The 16857-nt window shown below is 39.4% G+C and overlaps 2 protein-coding genes across 6 annotated transcripts; both read left to right on the top strand.

Annotated features, from left to right (window-relative positions):
- The first annotated feature begins 283 nt into the window (after positions 1 to 283).
- On the top strand, positions 284 to 6709 carry ilvbl (ilvB (bacterial acetolactate synthase)-like). Of its 2 annotated transcripts, XM_037268017.1 has the most exons (15): positions 284 to 526; positions 574 to 697; positions 1071 to 1272; positions 2059 to 2186; positions 2281 to 2531; positions 2840 to 2939; positions 3106 to 3203; positions 3296 to 3432; positions 3790 to 3924; positions 4429 to 4543; positions 4643 to 4812; positions 4912 to 4982; positions 5069 to 5140; positions 5355 to 5460; positions 5541 to 6709. In XM_037268017.1, the coding sequence occupies exons 2-15, from the start codon at positions 593 to 595 to the stop codon at positions 5717 to 5719; spliced, it is 1869 nt and encodes a 622-aa protein (XP_037123912.1). In that variant the 5' UTR covers positions 284 to 526; positions 574 to 592; the 3' UTR covers positions 5720 to 6709. The 2 variants fall into 2 exon arrangements, with proteins under 2 accessions (XP_037123912.1, XP_037123911.1); XM_037268016.1 differs by having other exon boundaries at positions 284 to 697.
- An 855-nt stretch (positions 6710 to 7564) lies between these two features.
- fam118b (family with sequence similarity 118 member B) lies at positions 7565 to 16818 on the top strand. Of its 4 annotated transcripts, none has more exons than XM_037267195.1 (7): positions 7566 to 8046; positions 8317 to 8406; positions 8899 to 9151; positions 12389 to 12616; positions 13323 to 13451; positions 14392 to 14689; positions 16052 to 16818. In XM_037267195.1, exons 2-7 carry the CDS (start codon positions 8324 to 8326, stop codon positions 16072 to 16074), a joined length of 1014 nt encoding a protein of 337 aa, XP_037123090.1. In that variant the 5' UTR covers positions 7566 to 8046; positions 8317 to 8323; the 3' UTR covers positions 16075 to 16818. The 4 variants fall into 4 exon arrangements, with proteins under 4 accessions (XP_037123089.1, XP_037123090.1, XP_037123088.1 ...); XM_037267196.1 differs by having other exon boundaries at positions 7567 to 8046; positions 15984 to 16818; XM_037267194.1 differs by lacking the exon at positions 16052 to 16818 and having other exon boundaries at positions 7565 to 7787; positions 14392 to 14904.
- The last annotated feature ends 39 nt before the right edge of the window (positions 16819 to 16857 follow it).

The following is a 16857-nucleotide window of genomic DNA, read 5'->3' as shown; positions in this document are numbered from 1 at the left end:
ATATAATTATAGAAAATAAAAACAATCAGTTTTCGGCATGGTTGTGCAGCAACCAATCATAATGCGGCAGCCAGTCATTGACTGCCTAGAACGGAATGAGTTTTGTAGTCTTTCAAATTAAAAGCACATTTTTCTCTGTGATTGGAATAGATGGGAAATTTTTGGGGGGGTGGGAAGGTAACAGAACTTGTATAGTTATCTAGAATGCTTTTTACACTGGTGACAGTTGGCTTGAATGCATAGCATGTAGCATGATGTTCATTATAAGAAATTTATTTTGAAAGTGAATATCCAACCTGTACGTCTAGCTAGCGTTATCGAAATGTGTAAATGGTTGTCAGTGTCGACATAGTTGTCATTCGAGGAATCCACTGCACTGTTTTAACCGTTCCAATCAAGTAATGTCATATTCGCCAACTCGACAATTGAATGCTTTAGAAAATCACGACCTTGAGCTTGTCGCACTTGTTTGCAGCGACTCCTGAGCAACTTAGCCTAGCCTGCTGCATTGATCAGCAGTTGAACTTTAATGTTTTGTTTGTTAAATTTAACTTAATTCTATTCTACCATCATTTCTCTCTTTCTTTCTACTATGGAGTTATTTGAAACCAGTCTTGGATGTCTTGGATGTATTGCTGTAGGTGGGCTTGTGTTTGCTGCCTACAAACTTGGCTTGCTGTACCAGTTGTTCCACAAGGTGAGCGTTCATGAACCTATAAAATGAATTTTGAGTTGATCACGGTATATTCTACACACTGTTGAGAGCCATGTTAGTGGAGCAAATTATTTGACATTATGTCTTCATCCTAACTATCATTACATTTGAAGCATGATACCTGAAATATATAGCACAGGCACACGTAACCTTACACTTTGTATGCTTCTTAACACAAATGTAAACATCACACCCTGGCATGTTGCACAAAGCACACCATGAGCATCAATAATGTGGGTGTTTTGTGGAAAAAAAAATCCTATTTGACAGGTGACTATTTAGGACCTTGTGAATATTATGTCTTTACATCAGTTAACCCAGATTTTCAAAACTCATCCTTTTTGACATCCCACAGACTGAGATAAAAAGCCCTCGACATGGCGGCGAAAGTGTGGCAGATGTTCTGCGCTCCCATGGAATCAAGTTTGTCTTCACTCTGGTTGGTGGACATATCTCGCCCATCCTGGTGGCCTGTGAGAAAGTGGGCATCCGGATTGTGGACACCAGGCACGAGGCCACGGCTGTTTTTGCAGCTGATGCCGTGGCACGGCTTTCAGGTGCATTCATCTCAAAAGATATTTGGCAATGTGGTTGGTTGGCAATGAGATGATGTGCTCCCTCTTGTGTTTGGTAGGCTGTGTTCAAAATTAACTACTCAGATTAAAAGTCGTGTTCTGCTTCCCATTAACACCAAATAAAGTTTGTGCCAGTTGAATAAAAGCACTCCAATTAATGAATCAGAAAAAAAATAGATCTGCAGGTTGTAGGTCTATATAATTTCTTGCATTTGATAGGGGGTGTTTTGACTATTTATAGCTGCTCTACAACAAAACATATTGTCTTTATTTAGACAACCCAAATCCTATCCTTGTGCATGCACAAAATAAATACATTGACTCATCAAATATGCAAACCACAATCATGTTTGCAATCCTCTTAAGAAAGGTCTGTCATTATTTTATTTTTATTTTATATTATTTTATTTGACTGCCATAACATTAGGTACAACTGCACAATCGAATGGGAGCCAAAATAATATAAATCCAATTCAGGAGGTTGTTTGACAATTGATTTGTCCAGATTTTAAAACTATGTCTTTCACTGGAATTAATGAATGTTTGAAAAACAAGTTCTAGAGGATATGGTGACAGAGCGGTTAGCAGAATGAACGATCAGTTTGTACACCCCTAAATTTAAACCATGCAAACATATTTTTTACCCCGCCCCCTAAAACAACCTAATCATTTTTCATTTCAATCATTTCAAATTAAAGCTGAAAATATGCAGTTAAAGCACATTTTGTATCTAATGATGTGTCCTTTTCCTGACTGCCTTTCTATTAGGTACCATTGGTGTAGCTGCAGTGACTGCTGGCCCAGGTCTTACCAACACTGTGACAGCAGTGAAGAATGCTCAAATGGCAGAGTCACCCTTGTTGCTCATGGGAGGGGCTGCTGGTACAATTTTGCAGGTACAATAAATTACTATCTTGTTACAAAATGACTGTTCCTACTTGCTCTGAAATTCCACAACCAATGTTTTTCTGCCATTTGTTGTGGCTCCAGGGCCGAGGGGCACTGCAAGACATCGACCAAATGTCACTGTTCAAGCCTCTGTGCAAGTTTTGTGCCTCCATCAGAACAGTGCGAGAAATTGTGCCAGTTGTCAGAAAAGCGCTGGCTGTTGCCCAGTCTGGAACACCTGGGCCTGTTTTCATAGAATTCCCCATCGACACTTTGTACCCATTCCATCTGGTGTCCAGAGAGTTTGCTGTTAAAAACCCTCCCAAAGGCCTGATGGGCAAAATTGTCTCCTGGTATGTTTTTTTCATCATGTTATAAAAACAATATTATATATATATTATATAATTATATTAAATTATTATAATTCATATATTATTAATTTCAGTGCCATTAGTGGGTTGTCCATCCAAGCGTAAACGCCCCAAAAATGTATATAGTTTTCAATAGTTTTAAAAAATATTGTACAAAAAAAAAGAAAATCTGCAAATAGGTGGTACCTACCGAGTATGCGGGTCTCCACTGTACTTATTTATAAATCAAATGAATTCTATGTACTGTATGTGAAGTATTCAACTTTATTAAACGTATTTATTTTAACTAGGTACCTTAACAACCACCTCATGAACATCTTTGCTGGTGCCTGGGAGAGAAGAGATCTTTCACCTTTACCAGTTGACATTCCACAAGCCACAGATGATCAGGTACACCAATAATTGACAGTGTGTTTATGTGTGTGTTTAACCTACTGATGTCATAGAATGCAATATATATGTGTGTGTGTGTGTGTGTGCGCATAGGGAAAGGCAGTGTAGAAAATGGATGATTGGATATATATATAGAAATATAAAATTTATATTATGCACATAGGTACAAAAGTGTATTGAACTGGTGAGCCGAGCCAAGAAACCTGTTATCCTCCTTGGAAGCCAAGCCACGCTACCACCAACGCCAGTTGATGAGCTCAGGTGAAGCCAACGTATTATTTTAAGTACTCAGTGTACGCCATGAAAGTAAATTAGACGTATCATCTATTGTAATAAATTTGATGGTATTACAGGAGCGCTTTGGAGGCCCTTGGCATTCCTTGCTTCCTTGGGGGCATGTCCCGAGGCATGTTGGGAAAAGATAGCCCAATCCATATTCGGCAAAACAGACGAGATGCTCTGAAGGAGGCCGATGTTGTTCTTCTCGCAGGTCAGACATTGAATGTAGTATTTACTGTAGAAATAACATTTCTTCTTCTTTATTTTTATTTATTTTTTTTTTTTTTGCTGTTTCTCAAATTCAAGTATTTCTATTGGTGGGATGAGAAAATGACACTAGAACAAAAAACATATGATGAGTCCTATTTATTTGGACCTTGATCTTTGCTATAGAGCCTAACAACAAGGTTCGATTAGTCTGACAAGATTACACTTGCCTTGTTATCTTGAAAACGTGCGATGTATGTAGCTATCTTGTGTATTCAGTAATGGAAAGGATGGAAGATATGAAAGGAGGTGCAGTGTTGTGAAGAAAAAAAAAACGTTAATTGCTTGATTTGTTTTGCAGGAACAGTATGCGACTTCCGTCTGGGCTATGGCAAAGTTCTGAACAGACGCAGTAAGATCATTGCTGTCAACAGAGACAGAGTGCAGCTGCTCAAAAACTCTGATATGTTCTGGAGACCAACTGTAGCAATTCAAGGTGTGTACATACATAAAAAGAATCATTACAATAATATAATTGCCCCTAATAGTCTAAAAATGGTATTCTGATTAATATTGCGTTTATGGAATAAGAATGAATTCACTCATTTTCAACTATCTCAGGAGGGTGACGTTGAATGCAGCACCGCCTCCTGCTGCCGACTGATATGAACATATAATTGTGCTGCAAACATCTCAGCTCACCTGTTTTTCTGGGTTTGGTCATGTGAGACAGAGAGTACTTTGGCCTCAGTTTTAGTTTAGCCTCCTGACATGACGGAAAATGGCCTAATTCTTATTCCATGAATGCAGCATTAACCACAAGACAGTGTTTAGGAGTGAGGGTAAATAGAACATATTGCAATTACTTTTTTTGCCTCAGGGGTTCTACTGTATATTGCTTTAACTCATTTTATTACTGGTATAGGGTCTCAATTGTGATCTAACAGAACTGAAAACTATATTTCAGCAGTTAATTTCTAAAATGGTGTGTCTATTATAGGTGACGCTGGTTCGTTTTTAGTACGGCTTCACAAAGGCCTCAAGGGCCACCGCTGTCCGGAAGAATGGCCTCAGAGCCTCAAAGCAGGAGATGTGACCAAAGAAAACGTTAATAAGTAAGGAGGCCTTGCAAAATGCCTTGCAGCCACTCTACAGCTTTATAGTGTGTTCATAATAATATAAGCAAGCATACTCATTGTCTTTTTCATTTTAAGGGCTAAAGCCAATGAGAAGACTGAGCATCACCTGAACCCCTTAAAAGTTCTTCACATGTTGGATGAGGAGATGTCAGAAGACAGTATCATTGTTGCGGATGGCGGTGATTTCGTAGGAAGCGCTGCTTACATCTTGAGGCCACGGGGACCACTGCGCTGGCTCGACCCAGGTCCGTTCCTTCTCTCTTGACTTTACATGACATCCAAAAACTCAGTAGGGATTGCCGTTGACATGAAATGTAAATTTTGAGAATACTGATTCTCCACAGGGGCCTTTGGGACGCTGGGAGTAGGAGGAGGGTTTGCGCTAGGTGCAAAACTGTGCCGGCCTGAATCAGAGGTAATGTGCTGACTCAAGCTTTTATGAAAGGGATCCATCTGCTTGTGATGCTTCATGAATGAAATATGACCCCCTGTGTGTTTTAGGTCTGGATTGTCTACGGCGATGGTTCCCTAGGATACAGTGTCGCTGAGTTTGACACGTTTACTCGACATAAGGTACATTCATTACAATCGTATGTCGACGATAACTGTTGTAAGAAATCTAGGAAACTGGAATATAGCAGAAACTTTGCAGTCAGTTGTCATATTTCCGAAAAAAACTCACAACTGGCGTAAGCAAAACCTTGATTACCAAAAATGTAAACGTTTGTACAATAAAAGAACCCCCCCCCCCCATCTGCAGAAAATATATTTGCTCTTCGTTTATCAGACACCGGTTATTGCTGTTGTGGGAAATGACGCATGTTGGAGTCAGATTTCCAGAGAACAGGTTCCCATTTTAGGCAGCAACGTGGCATGTGGCCTGGCATTTACAGGTACATTCTTGGAGTACAACGAGAGCTTCTATTTTGCGCGTCATTGTGGATTACACTGACATTCACCTCCCTGTTTACAGATTATCACACCGTGGCCGATGGCTATGGCGGTAAAGGCTACCTTATAAGGCGCAAGGATGAGGAACAGCTCAGAGACATCATCAGGGAGGCTCGAAAGGAGAGCCAGATGGGTAAAGCAACACTTCTCAATGTCCTGATAGGCAAAACCAACTTTAGAGAGGGCTCTATCTCTGTATAATGTTAATATGCTCGGAGCATATTCAACCGGTACCAATGGATTATTTTACTATTATTATAAACAGTGTGGAATCAAATGAATCAAAACGCCTTAATAATACAGTTTAACATGTTCTGCTTCTCGGGTTACTTGAGTGCCCAAACCATAATTGTTGCATTTCAATAAAAGACACTCGTAAAATAATGCTGGCGCCAGGCTGGAATTTCCCTGGTCACAATCTGGTAATTTCCCCTTTTTTTAAAAAAAAGAAAAAACTGGTATAGCATTCCACATGTGTATGAGTATTCCACCTGACGTCAGTGATAAATTTTGCTTAAGGGATTACTTTGATGTTGTCTTTAATGTAAAAAGGCATTTGTTAATCACACACAGATTGAAAATAATTTCATGGATTAGTAATTAGATGCAACCCAAATGCCTTTAATCCTGTTATGAATGAAACATTGATACTTTATCGTTTGAAAGTGTGGAGTATTCTCGAGAGACTGAATCATTTTGAAAAAAAAAAAGAGAATGCTTTCAAGTATATGCCTTTTGTAAGTTCAAATATAATAGTATTAATAGAGTATATTGTAGAATAAATTATTTCATATATCATAGTAATAATATGCACAAATGATGTCATTTTCAGCCGGGGTAGGGAACCTTTGTCATCTCAGGGTGCATTTCTGTTTGTCCTCCAAAGACCATACTAAATATTGGAAAAAATACGATGCAACCGATTGTGAGCGTTTGAGGATCAAGTGTTTTAGGAGTTTTAGAGCACTTTCTCTGAGGTTTTAGTTGACTGTCTAGAATTGTACAGCAGGCCAGATCAAATATTCTTGCCCACTCCTGCTTTACAATCATACAGTATGTATTGCACTATAAATGTAAATGATTTGCTCACAAGGCAAATGTATGTTGTTCATTGCTGTGAGAAGAGATTTTGTCAGCGTTCTATAGAAAGTATGCTAAAGTTAATTATCTATTAAACTGGTGATGAATAAAGACAAGCTGGACTCTTCTTTTTTTTTTATAATGCAAAAAATATTGGCATCATTTTGCAGAACCATCCATCCATTCTCTTGTACTTATCTAGTGTCGGATTGCGCGAGCATCATCATAAAGTGCACCTCCGGAGTTCCCACATTGATGGGTAAAGGGAGCAATATAAGTTTGATAAGTGTTTGGTGAATTCTTTTGTCTAATTTTATATTTGCCAAAATAATCCCCCTGGTTTATTTTAATACACGGCGCCATGTTTGTAATGGATGTGATGTCAAGTCGTTGACTGGGCCTTCCCTTGCATCCATTGCTTGATATTAGTCATACGACACGTGACCCTAGAAGCCGCTGTAGCAGACGAGGGGGTAAAGGGACTTATTTGGAAAGGGATTTATTTGCCTTCCGTCAGTATTGATGGAAAATTGTGAGAATGACTCAGTTGCGTCAGAATCAGACCAAGAAAAAAAACACCACTATTTGATCCATTTCATAAGATTTGATTAATAAGTGAACAAAATTTGGGGTCGCAGGCAAACTACAAGTGTGTGCGACAGCAGGAAAATATGATATTCTCCATTCTAGAAAGTCTTGAAAATTGTCATAGTTTTTCAACGTGATTAAAAATGCACCATTGTGTTATATTAAATCACTTAAACTTTAAGTCTTACAGGCAACGAGAGGTGGAATAAATACATAACATGTGCATAGTGCTATTTACATAACCAGTTTCCAGAGGAGATGCAATAAACAGTATTTATTTATATAAAGTGGGTGTATCACTGAAGCCACCTGTCCTGTCGATATGTACAACCTTTCTTACACGAGACAGAAAACGAGGCACTTTGTTGTCCGAGCAGCACGTGAAGGCGTCATAAGACAAGCAGCAGGCTCGCCACAGGCGGCGACTTCAACCTCCTCTCCTTCTCTCGGCTTTCACGCGACACACAAACTTCAACATTAGACAAAAGTTGAGCCTCCGCGTCGTGCACAATTGATCTCGATACATTTGTATGCCGTTTACGAAGGCTGCCTTTAAACTCCAGCATGACAAGTTAACCCGAGATGATTGCCTCGAAACAAGGTTAGAAAGACAGCTATAGCAACAGTTGTTTTGGAATATCACACAGTCAAGTTAGCTCGAGTCTATCATTTTGAAACCCCGGTTTTGCCTGTTACTTCGTGTTACAAATCCTTGACGACGTGGACTTTTTCAATTTAAAAAAAACAACAACCCAGATTGCAAGCAGTAGAACGACTGTTACTCACTGAGCTGGAATTATAACGACTTCTCCGTGAGAAGACTTTCAAAAATTGGGCGCCTACTCCCTGCAGAGATAAAGGTGAGTCGTGTTCATGTAAATGAGAGCATTGACAAAGAAAAATACATTTCTATACTTATCTTTTACCTAGAATGGCTCAAGCTACATGCGTTTGACAGTGACTCAGTCTTTGCTTATTAAAGATGCGCGCTGAACTTCCTGTTTGTAGCATGACTGAGATGTGTGGGTTTTTTTTTCACTGTTTAATAATGCCAGCCACTGGTGAGTGAGGTAAAATGAAAAGTTGCAAGTGTTTGTTTGGTATGGCACCCACTGTTCGTATGGCTCCAGGTGCTGAATGGCCTCTGTAGTAGCGGTGAAAACTGAGAAACGAACTGCAGCTGACTCACAGGATGCAGATTCAAATGGAAAGAAGCCTAGGTAAGCTGAAAAAACACAAATAAGTCAACAATTTCGCATTGCAAAGCACACCTGCTCGCAATGCCCTGAGCATCTGACAATTCCTGGCTGAGAACAATTCATATGCTGGAACCTTCTCCCTTCAACGTTAGTAGTTTGGATTTGGACTGTGATGTTTGTGACACCAGTCCTGGATCTGAATTATATTATGTCTCAGAATTCTCGGTTTTGTGACACTGCAACAAAATAACCAAACAATATTAAAGATTTTAGTAATCTTAGCAGGCCCATGCAGAATTTTTCACAAAAGAATATTATAGCCTAACCCTAACCCTGTCCATTTGGAAAGGTATGTCAACAGGTAAAATGTTAAAGTTTATATGTTATGCCACAAGATTCTGCGATTTGAATTGCAGTATACAATTTGTAACTAGTTCTTGCTGACACAGTGAACATATTCAGATGCGTGATTCGGGAAAGCCCTGTTTTATAGTATATCTGTGTGCCCAAAAGGAAGCTGCTGCCCAGCCTTAAGACAAAGCATGCCCCGGAGCTTGTCTTAGTGATCGGCACCGGGATAAGCTCCGCCGTGGCTCCTCAGGTCCCAGCTCTCCGCTCCTGGAAAGGTCTCATACAAGCCTTGCTGGATGCCGCCAATGACTTTGACTTGCTCGAAGAAGAGGAGAGCCGACGTTTCCAAAAGCACATGCAGGAAGATAAAAATTTGGTGCACGTGGCTCATGACCTAATTCAGAAACTTTCCCCGGTAAGGCGCCGTTTTTATCATTACTCTTTGCTTGTCCTTTCCAAACTGCTGTCCTAACTTCCAGATAACTATTAGTTTCTGTTTTCATGCATTGTGTGATATTAATTGTGAAAATCCAGACATCCAATAATGCAAATGTTCAAATAGATACAAACAATATGCAAACCACGGAGGAAGTACTAGTTTGTACTTCAACTAAAATAAAAACTTCAAACCATCATCACGGTTGATGTTTGCTGAGTGTTTCAAAATTGTACTTGTATTGTACTAATGTATTTCTTTCTGTGGTACCAGTCACGGAAAGGTCGAAAAATTGCAGTGCATTTATTAAATGCCATAGAGCCATAAATGGAATTTAATGTGACATAAAGGGTCTGGCTGCCCTCTACCTTTTGTACTTGTTTATTTGTACTTGGCAAATAGTTCAACTTTATCTTGGTATGGTTTTATCATACAGTGCTTAACTTCAAATGCTAACATTGTCTGTCGAGTTTTTAAAGGCGTAAAGAAGTTGACCTCCATTCAAACTACTGTAATTTATCTCTAATCTGGTGGCAAACATTCAGAGGGAGATTACACCTTGAGTTTCTACACATTCAACAGTTAACAGCGATGCATTCTGTTGTTTTATTATTGATGTTGCTTTAGTTCCATGTTTATATGGCATAAGTTGCCTATTCTCTTCTCATTCAACAACAACAAAATCACACAAGTCAAAGACAAGTGAAACTCATTTGTGGAGAGAGAACATTTTTCCTGACTTAACCCATGATGTATTTATTGATTGGACTTGCCACATTTTTGTCTGTCTTATGAACAGTAATTTATGACCATTTACAAATTTCATAACCTTTGAGGCCCTTTGAATTTTGAAGTTTGACGTAATTTTCCTTGAAATTAGTAGCCACCATTTGTGCATGGAATTGGTGACTGGATATAACGGCATGATTACATTTATAAAATATCAAGTTGACATCACATGGAAAGACGATACGATCAAGGTCAGTTGAAAGTAGTTAATCCACTATTAACTTTTGTTATGCTTTGAGGAACTTGTTTTACTAACTTCACACTTCAAACGTTTTGTGATAACTACCGACATAAAAGCTTGCATTGCCTTGGCAACAACAATAAAACGGTTTTGCTTGGAATTGCCTTTTAAATCCTGATGTGGTATTCATGTTGACAGAAACAAATGACTTATGAATAAAATTGAATTAAAATTGCTTAAACTATTCCGAAATAAAAGTATTGTACTTGAGGAGTGCTTTGCATTGACATTTTTGTCTGCTCCCAAATTCTAATTGTGGCATTGCAAAAACACACACAAAAAAGCCAAAGAACCCACCCCCACCTTAATTAATTCCAATAAAAAATAGACAAAAGCGACACATCCATATTACTTTTTGGACCAGTCTGTGCTTGAGGAATTGCCGGCAGATGGGGGGGGGTCCTGATAGCATTTGCCTCCTGTGTTAGTCATGTCTCATTGCACTTTTGACACTGATAAAACTCACTTTGTGTCAGCCCCTCAGCCTGCTGTCCCAATGGAGCAAACAACACTTCATGGCTTTAACAGCCATGATCTTTTCACCACCCTCTCCCTGCGGTGCAGACCGGTTGCTGTCGGAAAAACATCAAAATAATTCAAACTCGTAACTTTGCATTTAGTTAAAGCATCAGTCAAACACCTAGCATTCTTTTTATTTGCAAAAGAAGGCTTCTAAAATTAATTCCAGTGCTAAGAGTTTTTATCATCTTGGTCTGTAATACAATCCCACCCACTTCAAACATAAAGTATAAAGTGGACATACTATGTGGTGACGATAATAGTTGAGCTGATGATGGTTGTTTTGTTACATCTGAGTTGCATTCTCCAGAAAATGATGTCAACAAGGAACAATCGTCTCATTTCTGCAAACATTTGTCCTCCCTCCTCCCGCCTGGCTACCCTGGTACTTTTTGGGATTTAGAAGATTGTTTTATTGGTGCGCATATAAATGCATTATAATTCATTATAAACTGACCTCATTTTTGCCAGTCTGTGTGAACAGCAATTGTTTTGACGACATTGTGTGGATGGAACTTTTTCAAAAATGTACTCTACCTCTCTCTCGGACTGTTATCATGATGCCAATTTGGATTTTTGAAAGAACTCTGTAAGAATGCTAATATTCTGAAAAATCCACTAACGCGGCAGTTTGACCTACTTCTACATGGGATTTACATAGTCTGCGGTTTCAGGTACTGGAAAAATAAAGGCTCAAGGACAAACATTGTACTTAAGGAAGAAGTCCAATTTTTTTTACAATAATATTTTCTATGGCCCTCAAATCATTCTATCATAATGTGTCATCCTAACAATCTCTTTAAACCTCTTCATAATTAGAAGCAGCTCTAATTTTGACTAAGGGTGTGTCTTTTGTAACATCATTGGAATTCCTCAACTCTAAGACCAAGATTTCATCTCTACGTTTTGGCAAAACTCTGCACTGACTACAAAGCAAGTCCTGGTGAAACCGGTTAATTCTCTGTTGGTTTAAGAACTGGACTTGTTTACTTGCACTTTATTTGGTGTTTGCTCAATTCCTCTGATGGCCTTAGGACACGGTGATGGACTCAGCTGCCATAGACACTAGATGTGTATAATGGCTTTCTTCCTGTGGAACGGAATCAAGCTGTTTAGCCCATTAGTTCAGTAATCATGGCAAGTCCATCTCCCAGAGTTGAGCGTCTCCCTGTGCCCGAATCACCTTGGTCGCTACAGCAATGCACAAAGGCTCACTATTTTTAGCTTTTAATTCAGATTTACAACCCTCCATCTTTTACGCGTTGTTTACAGGCTGCAGAAAAAGGGCCCTTGAAATATTTTTGCTGTAATGCTGCCCTGGCTCCAACCTGTGGAGACAAATGCATTGCAAATGTATTTTAAGGCACTTGATGCGATCTTGATTTAGGTCACGTGATGAGATAAGTAACACCTTGAACTCAAGTTTAATCCAATTAGTTTCCTACTTGGTTTTAAGATGTATGGGTGGTCATGCTTTTGGGAGCGCTCCATTCTTCATTGTCATGTAAGATTAAAATGGAATAAATTAGTAATGGAAAGTAAAACTTCTATCCATCCATCTGGTTTGATTTATTCCATTTGTACGTATTGGTGTTATGTTAATCATAATTAAGTAACTTTTTCTTTTTAAACATGCTTGTAAACATTGTGTCATGGTTTGGTTTCAGAGAACAGGCAATGTGCGGTCCACATTCTTCAAGGACTGCCTGTATGAAGTGTTTGATGATTTGGAGTGTAAGATGGAGCATGCCGGGAAACATCTTCTGCGCTCCGTGCTGCAGTTGATGGAGAGTGGCTCGCTGGTCCTCACCACCAACTTCGACAACCTGTTGGAGATCTACGCGGCCCACCAAGGCACCAAGCTGGAGTCTTTGGATCTGACTGACGAGAAAAAGGTAAATGTTCCTGTTTGCTTATACTGAGGTATTGATTGAACGGCCTAGCCGACAGTAGTTTAAGCCAGTCAGCGATTTGGGAAAAAAAAAAAAAAAAGCGCAAAGGTCACTGGAGCATGAACGTGAGCAGACATGATTAGTCGGCCTGACTCAGACAGTTGGGAAAATAACAACCTAGAAATACCAAAGCGATGTGATTTCTTAATTTGGAAATTACAAATCTACAGTAGTTCAACATGTTTTTATCTTCTCCTTTTAGTTACTGTTAGGGTTACGGTTAGCCTTCTAGTAAAGTTCCTCATGGGTCAATATTGGCGCAGCACCTGAAACAGCCTTCTGTTTGGAACAGTTGGGCGATGATTGAATCTAGTTTTACATTATTGGGCTCTATTTGCTCTCGGGTTAAAACTGCCTAAAGCAAAAGTATACTTTTGCGCAATTAAATTGTGCTATCTTTTTTATTTTTTAATATTAGTGCTCCCTTCAGGTATTTAAAATAATGATCTCATAATCATAAAATACAAACAAAGAACTGTCCTGATGGAGGCATACCATTGTGCCTCTCAGTCGTGATATTTATGTCATGTCTCCATCAGGGCCGTAATATCCTCTTACTGTTACACCCTCCCTTACCCAGTCAGAACAGGATGGTGTGCAATGGGCTGTTCCAACGTGTGTGTTCTTCTCCGTGTGTATTTGTGTGTAGGTTTTGGAGTGGGCTCAGGAAAAGCGGAGGTTAAGTGTTCTACACATCCATGGTGTTTACACCAACCCGTGTGGTATTGTGCTGCACCCCGCCGGCTACCAGAATGTGCTGAGGAACACTGAGGTTATGGTGAGTGTGAGGATACCCTATTTTATACAATGATTTTGGCCATCACAGACATTTGATTCCGTGGAGAGCAATTGATTCCACGGCTTAAACGTTGGTTTTCCAAGAGCATGTGAAGTACGAATATTTGAAGGAAATGATTTGCAGGATCAAAACAGTGAAATATTGTGATTATAAAATAATCACCATCAATGTTCTCTTCGTCCTTGGGTAGAGTTATATAAAATAATAATCATAATAATAAGACAAATAATACATTTTATGTGCATTTCTTATACAGTGCAAAATATTCCACCAAACTATGGGTTTGAGTTCGAAAATAGTATTAAAGCAAAGATTAGACTAGATTAGATTTGTCCACTTGATCTAGATATTGTAAACAGAAATGGTAGTAATTCAAAAATGCAGACTGTTCAAAAGAAAGAAAAGCGTCGTCTCATTTGCACAAAATATTCTTATTTCCTCCCGCTTCGCTCATCTGTCAATACAAGGTGATAAAAAGACGAGCCCCGACACGCTGGATCATATTAACTTTGGTGAACACTGCCGCATGACATCTTTTAGCTGTGTCATTCGACTTTGTGCTTTTTACGCATGCGTGTAACATCACGTGCTTTTTACGCATGCGTGTGACATCCCGGAGGCATTCTGTTTACATTCGACGCCATATCTGTTTTAGTAATGTAAATGGGAACAAAATAAGATCAGATTTGACTATAAACCTCAAATGGGCAGTGTGAACATAGGCTAGCTCACTGCGACATCTTACTGCCGGGATGTAAATGTAATTTTCTGCACCTCACCCTAATTTCTGCGTACTGCTCTGATTTTCAAAATAAAGATATTTCTAAGTGACCCCAAACTTTTGAACGGTAGTGTATGTGTGCTACGTACAAAATGATTTATAGTAACACATAGCCTATATTCCCACCGGATTCCACAGCGTGAGATTCAGAAGCTGTACGAGACCAAATCGTTTGTTTTCCTGGGCTGCGGTCGTACCGTCGATGACACGACCTTCCAGGCGTTGTTCTTGGAGGCGGTCAAACACAAGTCTGACCTGGAGCACTTCATGCTTGTGCGGCGCGAAGATGTGGGGGAGTTCAAGAAGCTACGCGACAACATGTTGGACAAGGGCATCAAGGTCATTTCCTACGGGGACGAGTACTCTGACCTGCCCGAGTACCTAGAGCGGCTGGCCAACGAGATCTGCTTTCGAGAGGTTTCAACAAATGACTGGGGTAAGGTACAGACCGTACAGTGTTCATATCTGGTTTGATGGATAGGAATTAGCAAACTTTCACGTGACGTCACATTTGGTTTAGGGCAAAGGCATACCGTATTTTCCGCACTATAAGGCGCACCTAAAAACCTCCAATTTTCTCAAAAGCCGACAATGCGCCTTATAATCCGGTGCACTTTATATATGGACCCATATGGATTCGTGGATGAGGACTAATTTATTAAAGTAAGATTTATGTTTATTTTGTGTGTTGTGTGATATTAACGTTTGAGCAACGTTGAGTTAGTGATCTATGCGCTTTATAATCCGGTGTGCCTTTATATATGGACAAACTTTTAAAATGGGCCATTCATTGAAGGTGCGTTTTATAATCCGGTGCGCCTAAAAGTGCGGAAAATACGGTACCTATACTACTGTATGTGTATCCCCTATCAATTCAACAGAAGTTCTGCCAAGGGTTTTTACTATCCAGGCTAAATTTAGGTAATTACTAATAAGCACAAAAATCTGAGCTGTCAGTTAAGGATGACGTGTAAACCCAGACTAAAATCTTCAGTTTCCAGCCATGGCGCTTCTTATTTTCGTCATGCATAGTGAAACCAAAGTGAATCTCCTGTTGCATTGTGGTCCAGTCCATAATTTTAAAGCTTTTTGAACCCTCCCCAATGCTTTTACGCTACATAAACCTTTCTTATTCCCTTAATAACTATTCCCACACTGTTCTGTACATGTGTTGTACCTTTACAGTAAATAAAAGAGCAAACACGTGATATTTTCCTATGTCCCAGCTCCTTCTGCACCGGTCAGTGCTGCCGCCTCCTGTGCTTGAACTCAGTCCACAGTGACGCACATTGCTCAGAGGCACGCCCCGTGCTATTTAAACGTTTTTCTCACATCACGTATAAACCCGCAAAGTAGCGCATTCGCGAAAGATGAAGCACAAAGTGGCGAGGGATCGCAGTAAATAAACAAATTAATACAATTGGTCATACGACTCAAGTTTTGAAAACGCCTGGCAGACACACACATTTTTTGTCTTAGAGTACTGATTTTGTTTTGGGGGAATTTTCTTGTACAATCAAGCATCTGCATGGTAAAATGAATTTGCATTGATTGGGTAATTGTATGGCTCACTTTGCTAACTTTTGCACATGGTGTCATGTCTGATGGTGTGACTTTTGTATTTCTCTACAAATTAAGGACCGGTGATTCCACTTTTTAGTTTTTGATTAATGACTTCAGTGATGTGCCTACATGTATTTACTGTACAATATTTCTATCTGTATTTTCAGGGTTTTAAAATGGGGGGTGGGTGCAGCGGAACAGCTTTAACACTCACAAATACCTCCTTCACGGTTAGGACTGATTGCTTCTTCTCGCTGACATCAAGCTGCGGCCACATACTAGATTTCCACTGCAGCAAACAAGAGACTGATCTCTCCCTATGTGAGGGTGAGAAAGCCAAAACTCTTTTTGCTTCTTCAAGGTCAAAGGAACTGCTGATGTTCTCATACTTTCAGAAAGCTTGCTTCATTAACAACTTTACTGAAATTCTTTTTTTTTTTTTTTTTGTCTGTGCCACAGACCATTGCCATTGATGTTTTGCATTTCCTTCCAACAAAGGTTCAGTCTACTGCAAGTATAGTAGCTGATTGCCTTAACATTGTGGCTGGCCTATGTATGTCATTTTCTGTATATTGTTATTTAAAAGGGAAGTTGAATTGAAGTTTGGGACACACCAGAAGATGTATATGTACTATATGCATCACATTGGCTGGTGTGGGAAGGGAATCTTACTTGCTCTATATGCGCAAACATGCACACGTGACGAGGTCCATACATTCAACAGAATTGGCATCTGCCACACGTACCACAAGAACAGGGTAATGTTTTCCATTTACACTGTACTGCATACAGACTGGTATAAATTTTTGTACGTCATAGACAAGTCCAATAACTATGTTCCTTTTTTTTTTTTTGCAAGGTGTTAAAACTCCTGCAAGTAGAAACTTGCCACTCCTGTGCAGACTTGTTCTTTGTAAGTCTTTTGTATTTGAAACTACTCACGTGTGTTTGTGACATAGTATTTATAAGTGCTATTTTCAAAATAAAGCTTTTGGTATCCCATTTATGGTGTTGTTCAGTCGGATAACAAAAAATAAACTA

Source organism: Syngnathus acus, chromosome 13 (assembly GCF_901709675.1).
Source record: "Syngnathus acus chromosome 13, fSynAcu1.2, whole genome shotgun sequence".
NCBI lineage: Eukaryota > Metazoa > Chordata > Actinopteri > Syngnathiformes > Syngnathidae > Syngnathus > Syngnathus acus.
Note: the sequence above shows the minus strand (reverse complement) of the source record. Positions and strands in the feature narration are given on the sequence as shown.